The sequence below is a fragment of the Pituophis catenifer genome, unplaced genomic scaffold (genome assembly GCF_029215685.1).
Source record: "Pituophis catenifer annectens isolate HBS135680 unplaced genomic scaffold, rPitCat1.0.hap2 SCAF_6, whole genome shotgun sequence".
Lineage (NCBI taxonomy): Eukaryota > Metazoa > Chordata > Lepidosauria > Squamata > Colubridae > Pituophis > Pituophis catenifer.
The window spans coordinates 81,484,906-81,496,137 of record NW_027256886.1 but is presented as its reverse complement, the minus strand read 5'-3'; the positions used below and the strand labels follow the sequence as shown (position 1 = coordinate 81,496,137).

The following is an 11,232-nucleotide window of genomic DNA, read 5'->3' as shown; positions in this document are numbered from 1 at the left end:
CCCCAAGATTTTCCTGCCCTTGTGATCTTTCTTTAAAATTTTTAAAAATGCATGCCATTATTATTATTACTATTATTATAAACTTTTATTCACCAAACATGAAACTCAAGTCAACTGAACATTCAAAAATGCATCACAAATACCAGTGACTGGTGCTAAAGGTTGATACGGGTTGCTGCCAGCATCCTAGGTATCAACCAAGTACCTTCTTAAGATGTACAATTATTATATACTTTATTCATTAAACATGAAACTCAGTCAACTGAACATTCAAAAATGCATCAAATATAACTATTATTATTATTACTATTACTTACTTTATTCATTAAACATGAAATTCAGTCAACTGAACATTCAAAAATGCATCACAAATACCATTGACTGGTGCTAATGGTTGATATGGGTTGCTGCCAGCGTCCTAGGTATCAACCAAGTACCTTCCTAAGATGTACAATGTTCGAAGTAGCGCAGTTTTTTGCAGTTCCGCTGGTGTTTTTGCAGGAAGCTGAAATTATTGATGTATCTTATATGGTACCAAGTGCGACAATGGGTATCACTGTTACATGTTTCATCCATAGCCATGTAGTTTCGATGGCCAGGTCGCGAAATTTCATGATTTTTTCCAGTTCTTTTTCTTCGACTCTGGCATTTCCTGGTACTGCAATGTCAATAAATTGTACATTTCGGTTTTCGACAACTGTGATATCTGGCGTGTTGTGTTCCAAATGATGATCCATCTGTATTCGAAAGTCCCACAAGATCTTTACCTTCTCGTTTTCTATAACTGTATAAATATATAAACTACATTAACAGAGGGATACAATCAAAATCAAGTGAGGGACTAATACCTCTCTATAAAGCCTTAGTAAGACCACACCTAGAGTACTGCATGCAGTTTTGGTCACCACACTATTAAAAAGATGTTGAGACTCTAGAAAGAGTGCAGAGAAGAGCAACCAAGATGATTAGGGGACTGGAAGCTAAAACATACAATGAACGATTGCAGGAATTGGGCATGGCTAGTCTAGTGAAGAGAAGGACCAGGGGAGACATGATAGCAGTTGTGGGAGCTTCATCATTGGAAGCTTTCAAGAAGAGACTGGACTGCCATCTGTCAAAAATGATGTAGGGTCTGTTTGGGTGGGTGAGATTGGACTAGATGACCTACAAGGTCCCTTCCAACTCTGTTAATCTGTATAAAGTCTGTATAAAAAGTCCATCTATACTAAGAATCTTCCAGGTATCTTCCAGGTATCAGTTACAAAAGCATTTGACAATTCCTTTCTGGAAACAGAACCTACTTCAGTTTTGGAAATAGACATAAGAGTCAGGGCTGGTCCACGTCAAATGGATTCAGCAACTCAATAAGCAAATTTTGCATTGCAAAACTTTATTAAAGAAAGGTCTGGGAAACTGATTAGGTATTTCCCCACATGCAAATGCAAATGTATATACCCTCCCAGGGACCAATATCTGTGGCAGATTTCCACAAAAAGGGAGGTGAAAGAGGCCTTCCTTGAAGTCAAAGTCTCTTCTTTGAGGAAGGTCTGACTAGGGAATCCATGGAGCTGAACTCTACACTTCTTCAAACTACCAAAGTTGAGAATCACTAAATTAGATTATACAGACTCCTTTTCACAGTGGTCTCGTCTGGACATGGGATCATCCTAATCTAGTGGATGAACTTTGCCAAGATCTATATGGAGATAATTCCCCACTCCTGGTCTTAATAGCTCTGCCAGCTGCTTTCAACACCCCGGACTGTTACTACTTTTCGTATATTTATTGTTTGTCTTTATCAAGTTGTGAGCAGACGTGTCGATTGCAGTGTCCCCACAAACACTGGGTGAGAGATACATAGTTGAATACATAAAATAAATATCCCGTGCTCGCTGGGGTCTCCAGGTGGCTACGGTGGAATGAAGAGGGAGGGGAGAGACATCAATCCGTGGCCGAAGAAGAGGATTCACTGATTTAAAACTGTGCTTATGGGAAGAAGAAAACCAAGATACATAATTTGGGAGGGAGGAAATGGTAATAACCATGCTAGTAACTGCTTTAAAGAAAATCGGAAGTCACTTTTTCAGATGTTTTCCTTTTTCTTTGTTTCTGTTTCTCACTTTATATTATATACTTTATATTATATATTTAATATAATTTAACAAAGTTGGAAGGGATCTTGGAGGTCTTCTAGTCCAACCCCCTGCTTAGACAGGAAACCCTACACTTCAGACATAGAGAGAGAGAGAGAGAGAGAGAGAGAGAGAGAGAGAGAGAGAGAGAGAGATGTATGTATTCTGTTCTACTTTTTTAAGTTTCTGTGAGAGATGCCTAAATTGAATACATAAAATAAATGTCCGGGGCTCGCTGGGATCTCTAGGTCAGGGCCAGGGTCTCCAACCTTGGCAACTTTACGACTTGTGGACTTCAACTCCCAGAATTCCCCAGCCTTGCTGGCGCCCCCTCGCGGGGCAAGCTGTTTCCGGGTCGGCCCTTGTGAAGACAGCGGCTCTCTTTCAGGAAAACTCTATGGCCGGCCGGAAGTCCTCCAGCTTTCAGCTTCTACCTGGCGGCCGCCCTTGAAAGAGAAGCCATGGCCGTCGCCGTTAATGGGGTCCGCCTCCGAGCCCTCCTACGCCAGCTCGCCTGGCCGTTGACACCAGGAAATGGCAGCCGCCGCCTCGGTCCGTGAGTACCTCGGGCGGTGAAGGGAGGCGGCCTTGCAGCTCGGGCTCAGAGCGGGACAGACGAAGTGGAGGCGGGGGGGCTTGCGGAGGTCGGCTGTCCCCTGGAGCAGAGGCTCCAACCTTGGCCACTTGAAGACTTGTGGACTTCAAGTCCCAGAATTCCTCAGGGACTTCAGCTCCCAGAATTCCTCAGGGATTTCAACTCCACAAAGAATTCCTCAGGGACTTCAAGTCCCAGAATTCCTCAGGGACTCCCAGAATTCCTCAGGGACTTCAGCTCCCAGAATTCCTCAGGGACTCCCAGAATTCCTCAGGGACTTCGACTCCCAGAATTCCTCAGGGACTCCCAGAATTCCTCAGGGACTTCAAGTCCTAGAATTCCTCAGGGACTCCCAGAATTCCTCAGGGACTTCGACTCCCAGAATTCCTCAGGGACTCCCAGAATTCCTCAGGGACTTCAAGTCCTAGAATTCCTCAGGGACTCCCAGAATTCCTCAGGGACTTCGACTCCCAGAATTCCTCAGGGACTCCCAGAATTCCTCAGGGACTCCCAGAATTCCTCAGGGACTTCAAGTCCTAGAATTCCTCAGGGATTTCAACTCGAAAGAATTCCTCAGGGACTTCAGCTCCCAGAATTCCTCAGCCAGCAAAGCAAAGCTGGCTGAGGAATTCTAGGAGTTTAAATCTACAAGTCTTAAAGTGGCCAAGGTTGGAGACCCCTGCCCTGGAGGGCTCCGGCTCTCTGGGGTGGGCAGCCCGCCTTGTGGGGGGGCTCCGTCTGCTTCCAAAAACGTGTCTTTGTGAGGGAGGCATTAGGCTGCTCCTTTGCCCCACAGCAGAAGCGTCCAACTCTGCCCGTTCTCCGGACTGGACCGGTTAATATGGAAGGAAAAAAAAAAGCCATTTTGAGGAACTGCTGAAAAGTGTAGCTGTGGCCCTTTTGAGCAGCCCTCTTCCTATGGTACACAGCCCATCAGCGGTTTTCCCGCGTCTCTTTCTTGCTGTCCTGTTGAATTTGTGCGGGAGGCCTTTCCAAAAAGTCCTCAGCCGGGGATGGGTGAGGCATCTGGGTTTCTGAGCAGGGTGGATAAAAAAAAAATTTAATCCAAAAAAATATTATTATTATTATTATTATTTTAAATTTAAATTGGATTTTTTTTTAATTTAAATCAGATTTTTTTTATTTTTATCAAATTTATTTTAATAAAATGCTTTTGGAGTAAAAAAAATCTACCTAAAGATATTTTTCTATTTAAGATAGATTCATAATGTAGTTTATTCAGCATGAAATGGAGCTTAGTTATATAGCATGAGTTATGTACATTCTGCAATATTTACATTTTTTCATAAACTCATTCAACGAATCCAAGCTCTGCAAGCTGAGAAAACATGCAACTGCACTGATGCATTCACTCAATTTCACAGCAACTGTGAGATAAATCACAAAGTTCAGGAATATTGCTTCATCCCATTGTTTTGCAAATCAGTGTCCACTGCCAACTGTATGATTGTTTGAAGAGAAATGCATCTGTACCACCAAGCTGTAAGTGTGAGGAAGAAGGGCAAGCAGTAAAAAATGAAAGTGAAACCTTCTAAGCAGCTTATAAATATAATATTAAAGAGCACCTGTCATTTCAGATCCATCATAGCAGCACCTGTTAGTGGGCATCTACTCACCTGCTGCATGCCACGTCCCTCACCTTGTTGTGTCACTGCCGCATCACCATTCGTCCCATTAAAGTGAATGGGACTCTCGGTGAGTCAGAGGAGGAGCCGTTGCAGGACAGAGGTGACAGTTGCTCTTTCAAAATTATGATTTAAATCAAGTCGATTTAAATCAAGCCTTTTTACTAGTGATTTAAATCGTGATTTAAATTGACTTGATTTAAATCAAATCCACCCATTTCTGAGCCTTGGCAGAAAGGTGGGGCATCAGATTTTGTACCTGGCCAATATAGGAGGAATCAATCTTGAATGGCGTTGGCGTGTAATAGAAGTAGGGGTTGCTGTGATGCCCCAATATTGGCACAAAGCATGACTAGTTTAGCGGGAGGTGTGGGGTCAGGTAGCCAAAACAAAAGGGATTAGGACAATATACAAAAATACATGTAAATGAAGATTCAAACATCGAGGCCAAAAGTATTTAATGAACTTTGGTCCAGCTGCCATGATACAGAAACACCCACAATGGAAGACTGGATTGTGAAGATGCTAGAACTTGCTAAAATGGTTAAAATTGATTTAGGGAAGGAACAATAACTACTTTGATAAAAGACTGAAGACATTTAATGGAAGTTTGTTTTTTTTATTGAAAATGGACACAAATGAGTTAGTGCTGTCAGGATTTACTGATTTAAAAATGTGGCTTATGGGAAGAAGAAAACCAAGATACATAATTTGGGAGGGAGGAAATGGTAATAATCATGCTAAAAACTGCTTTAAAGGAAATCAGAAGTCACTTCTTTAGATATTTTCTTTTTTCTTTGTTTCTGTTTCTCACTTTATAGTGTATACTTTATATATACTTTATATTATATATTTAATATATACATATATGTATTCTGTTTCTGTAGTTTCCATTATGTAAAATTCTATTTTCAGTACAATGATATTAAAAGTAACCTTGATCATTTTCATTGGTAGACTAATTTTAAATATCGCATCTGAATTTACTCTTAAGATGACATTAAGTAATGGATTCATGTATTCTATTAATACAAATTAAATAACATTATAGGTTTTTATTCCGTACTACCTTGTTTGTGTAGTAGTCAATAAAAATAAAGAGAGACACGTTGGTCTAGTGGTTAAGGCACCAGACTAAAAAGCTGGAGACTGTGAGTTCTAGTCCTGCCTTATCCATGAAAGTCAACTGGCTACTTTGGGCCAATCCCTCTCAGCCCAACTCTCCTCACAGGATGGTGGTTGTGGGGGAAATAGGAGAAGAAAGATGTGTTGGATGTATTCACCGCCTTGATTTATTTGTAAAACTCAGGATATATATATATATATATATGTATGTATGTATGTATGTATGTATGTATGTGTATGTGTGTGTGTATATATATATATACATATACACATTATACATATACATATACATATATACATACATATATATATATATATTATATAATCCAGACTTTATCATCTGCACTGCACATTTTTTCTCTACGCTATCTTTGAGTTGTTGCTTTTTCTTTTAGCTTCGCATCTGCCCAAACATCTGCTTCCAGGGACATACCCCAAGACTCCAGAAGAGCAGGCAGCTGCTGCAAAGAAATACAACCTGACGCTGGAGGACTATAAGACATATGCAGATGATGGTTTGGGGTAGGTTGTATTTGTATATCCAAGAAACCAAACATTGTACAAAGATAGGAACAAACGTCGTGCTATCAGGATTGTGGAACGTTTGTCTATATAAGCTTATCATAGCCTCATAATAAATGACTTTCATAGTTGGCATTCATTGGGAAATGAGTAAAATCTTTAAAAATATAAATCTAGATTAAAGGCAGATTTACATTTGGAAGGAATAGTGGAATCACATCTGCAGCATTACTTAAATCAGAAATATAAATGTGTACTTAGCAATTTGTGTATTATTTCCAATGGTACATATACCAAGTATACTGGTCTAAATCATGAAAGGTCCTGTTACCCTCACCAAGCATGTGTAACAACAGTGTGTTAATCAGTATGGCTTGCTTTAGAATTAAATTGTTAAATCAGTTAATTAAATTAGTATGGCTTGCCTTAGAATTAAATTGGGGCCCATTCTAGCCCTGTGATTTCAAAAAACAAATGATAAATTTTCTTCTGTTTCATTAAGTGATAAATATCCTGTATTTCTTTGATGAACAATTATATTTCTTATAATGGTGGAACAAGACTATCATGTTAAATTTGCAACCAAGGGGGGAAAGGGTGAAAAAAATGCACTAGTTTGATAGTGGAGACATCCCTAGCAGGAATGTTTTTTTAAGATAAATGTGTAAGATATTGAAATGTTGGTTGGTTATATTAATTACTTTCTCCTCAATTTTTGGGGATTGAATTCATCCAGCAGTTAATTCGTCTATAATAGGGATAGACAATATGTTTTGTGATTTGATCCCCATACTTAAAAGTGCACAATTCAATCTGCAAGAGACAAAGAAACATGGTAATGTGATACTCCTATCACTGCAAAGTTTAGCCACCATTTTTAGCCCTCTTGTCCAGTTTTTAAGTTTGGCAGACAGATTATTATATTTTCTTGCTTTAAATCACTAGTAAATTGCATTGTTATTTTTTGATTTAAGCACTGAAGAGATTTAGGAACAACTTGGGTCCATAAAATGCTTGCTGGTGGTCGAAAGCTCTGTTCTCATATTTTCATAGTTATGGTGACTATCCCAGACTCCCAGATCAATCCGCACAAGAAAAAAATCCTTGGTATGAGTGGGATTACCCTGATTTGAGGCGTAATTTTGGAGAAGCGGTAAGCTGAAGAATTAATTTGTGGTCTGCCTATTTTTCAATTCAGTTTGTAATCCAGAATCCCATATTAAAAGTAATTAGTAATGGAATATCTAAGTGTAATAATATATTTGGTAAAAAGTTCAATCCTTCCATAAGTCCAATACTCAAGCATATTCTCTATCTCTGTTTCCCTAATATACTTTAGATCAGCATTGAAATCCCTACTTTGATTCTGGTATTGACATTATTTTGGTGTCCTGGAAAGGAATAAAATACTACTGTGTCCTTGTTAAACTTGACCAAAAGTTCTTTATTGGCCAGCTATTGGCCTATTACATTTTGCCTCAGAAGCAATATAAATAGTCAAGTGATGTCTTCAATATGCTATTCTAGTATACTTTGGAAAATTGAAGAGTCTTTAACAAATACTTTGTCAAACAACATTTCGGCTTACACCTAGTTCTTGAGTTACAACTGTAATGGACCCTGCCTATGATGGTCATAAAGTTGTTCAGTCATGTAATGGTTCGCTTTTGGCAAAACCAGTGAATGCCAGTTTTCAGCAAAACTGTCATAAAACACGGCCATGGGATTGTGGGATGCTGCCATAAATTTGGCCTGATTGCCTAGCGCCTGAAGTGTGTTCACATGACTTGGGGGAGTGATTGTCGGAACTGTGAATCCAGGTTGTAAACATCTCCCAAGTTGGTCCGTTGGAACTTTGGCCATTAAGCAGCTGGTCGTAGGTCAGGGACTATGTGTACCTGTTTTATTCATTGAAGCCAACTTTAGGTTTTTGCTTAGTGATCAGAGTTTTCTTCAGAATTCAAGAGAGAAGTTTTATAAGTGAAATAGGGTGACTGGGTTTTTCTATTGAGAACTACTGATTAATAATATTTTCAGCAGCAACTTTGTGGACACCCTCTTTTATTTTAACAATTGCACAAAGAAATCAGTATGAGTCTGTTACTGCAATGTGTTTAATTCTGTCTCTTATCTTTTTTTAATCAGTTGCACCGGAACTTCGATTTGTATGTACGGACTCGGGTTGATACGTCCCCGACTATCATTTCCTGGCATATCATGAAGAGGTATTTTTGGGGATTTATTGGAATCATGCTAGGCATGGGTCTTGTTGGTGAGGTGTTTCCAGCATACCAACCTGTGGTAAGTTCTAAGTCTACTTTTTTTTTTTCAAGAGATCTTGAAGCTCTGTGGTTGGGGAGATCTGCAAAGTCCCTGCCTAAAGGAAACACTCTCTCATCTATTAAAATCATTTTAAGTAGAACCTTAGAATTCCCTCTTCATTGTGTATAGTTTCAAGAAATAGGACAGTGGTAGAAGGAGGCTGTAAGGTTCTGCCTCTACTCCCCATTCAAGAAAGTACAGACTCTGGAGACAGCAGCATTTCAAAAGGAACCTTTTATTGGAGTGATTGCAAAACAAAAGCAGGCTCTAAGGTCCCCTTAGGCAATTCTGTTAGGATAAAGGTGTTAGAAACCCCTCCCCTCAGTCCGAGGTTGAATGAGCCAATCCACAAGTGTGAAGATGTTGTGAAGACGGTCATCCTGGGAAGGAGATAAGGGTCTGTTCCCAGGTGCTTCCTTCAGGAAGCTTCAGAACTGAGACCAAACAGATGGCCCTCCCCCCTTACACATTCCCCAAAGGTAAATCAAAGCACAGGGCAGATAGGTGTCAGAGCTAGAGTTATAAACTAAGGGATTACAGGATACTGTATTTTTTGGAGTATAAAACACACTTTTTTCCCTCCTAAAAGAGGCTGAAAATTTGGGTGCATCTTATACTCCAAATGTAACTCCATGCGGTGCCCAAAATGGCTATCCAGAACAGCTACTGCCTTCTCTTACCCCTTTAGCACTTTGCCTGCTTTAATCCCTGGAGCTCCCTCTAAGGATCAGCTGTGCTTTTGAAGCTATTTTTCAGCCCCAATGCGAGCAAAACAATCATCCGTGCTTTGCCTGCTTTTCTAATTGCTGCCCCCTCCGACAATCAGCCGTCCTTTAGAAGCACAGCCCCAATCAGCCCCAACCTCAAAACCACCGAGCGAACAAATGTGCTAAAGCTGATGCCCCAACTAGCCCCAACCTCAAAACCAGCAAGCGAACTAATGTGCTGGGACTAGCCAGATGAATACCTGGTAGGCAGAATTTTTTTTCCCCTGTTTTCCTCCCCAAAAACTAAGGTGTGTCTTATACTCCGAAAAATACGGTACGTAGGAAACGAAGAGGGTAATAAGTGAATAAATGATCCAGGCCCCCTTCCCCACAGAAATGGCAGTATCACAATAGGGATCTGACAGTGGCATTATTTTTTTTTTCCAGTTGTGGGGCATGTCTTTAGTAGATATGAATGCATAAGATTTAATCCAGTCAAGAAGAGCTGCTGTTGTTAAAAGGGAGAAACACAGGCAGACCTTATTCAACATAGATGCCTTCCCAATTAAAAAAAGAGAGAGAGGAGATACTTTCCAAGTGGAGCTAAAGCAGTTTGTGTAGGGTGCCCATTGTGGACAACATTTGCATCATTGAAATAGCAAGTTGATCCAGAAAATTCAGACTGTGGTCCCAAAAACCAAACCTCTCATGTGAATACCAATTTTAGAGCTTTTTTTTTTTTACCACTAACTGAAGTTTTGTCCTCTTTAAGATTTGATACTAGTTGTCCTTTGCACCCTTTTTTAACTTTGCGCATAAGAGATAAGTGGCTTTGGTTTGTAAAGAACTTGTTTCTGAATTTGGAAACTTTTTAAACTTCACATTTAATTCAAGGATGTATTCTTTACTGGTGAGGAAATAGAATCTTGGAATTATCAGTGTAAGTTTCTTTCTGTGATAAATGGAAATATCCCGCTTCCTTGGATGAAAAAAAATGCACTAATAGAATGGATAGGTTTTTAAAGATATTTTTTAAGATCCTGAATCCTGGGTACAATTAATATATTCCATACTTATTTTATTTATTGTTCTTCTCTTTAAAATTACAGTATAATCCCTGCATCATTTTAAACTTGTCAGTTCCTGCGATGCTACGGGCCAAAGTATTCCAAACACTTCTGCCTCACATAGAAAATTCATGCATGTCTGATTTACTTAAAACTTGCCTCAGACTTCACTCATTCAAACAACAGCTTACAGTATGTTCCCCATTCATACCCAGGTGTCTCTTGTGGGAACTGTGCTTCTTTCCAAGGGATCCAGGACAATCTACAGCTGGGGGTCTCCAAACTTGGCAACTTTAAGACTTCTGGACTCCAATTCCCAGAATTCCTCAGCCAGCTGGCTGAGGAATTCTGGAAGTTGAAGTCCACAAGTCTTAAAAGTTGCCTTGGTTGGAGACCCCTGATCTACAGTGTTGAATGTTTCAGGATTGCTACTGGGATTTAAGGTCAATGCCTTCTTCACTCTCCATCATCCCCATTGAAGTCTGTCCTGAGGTGGTTTGTAGGATTTCCTTCCTGTTGCTCAGCAATATGGGCCAGGCTCTGCTCTGTGAAGAAGGGATCCTTTTTCACCTTCATATCAAGTTTCACCTCACACACTGCATTACATCAGCAGGCAATCGGTTTTTTTTATACAAGAGTGAATAACGGTATCAGATTTAATCCTGGCTATTTGCACCTTCTGGTATGAGATTCTGCACTTTAAGCATTCCATGTTGTTAATTGATTCTTACTGTCTCCTTTCATTTCAGGGACCAAAGCAGTTTCCTTATCATAATGTATATTTGGAGAACAGAACAAATCACAATATTGAACCACTGTCAGAGAAGCACTATGAGATTTAAAAGTATCTGGAGTTGCAGGGTTTTTTTTTTTTTTTTTGACCTTTATTTTACCTAATTCTTGTTTTAAAGATTGTCATGGAAAAGCAACGATGCTTCTTTCCAGGTGTAACCTATATCCTATCACTTTGTTCATAAAGAGAAGAGAAAAATTACAGAATGTTGGGTCATTATGTGTTGGGCATGAGAAGTCTGAATGGCATAAGGAAAAGAAAAATAAATGTAATAATATACAAATGTATCAGCTTTGCACTTGTTAATTCTTCCTAGCAATGGG

The 11,232-nt window shown here is 39.6% G+C and overlaps 1 protein-coding gene across 1 annotated transcript; it reads left to right on the top strand.

The window, feature by feature from the left end:
• Window positions 1-2,538: 2,538 nt before the first annotated feature.
• On the top strand, window positions 2,539-11,196 carry NDUFB8 (NADH:ubiquinone oxidoreductase subunit B8). The gene is made up of 5 exons (XM_070946009.1): window positions 2,539-2,684; window positions 5,894-6,020; window positions 7,074-7,173; window positions 8,166-8,321; window positions 10,866-11,196. Exons 1-5 carry the CDS (start codon window positions 2,594-2,596, stop codon window positions 10,956-10,958), a joined length of 567 nt encoding a protein of 188 aa, XP_070802110.1. The 5' UTR covers window positions 2,539-2,593; the 3' UTR covers window positions 10,959-11,196.
• Window positions 11,197-11,232: the final 36 nt, after the last annotated feature.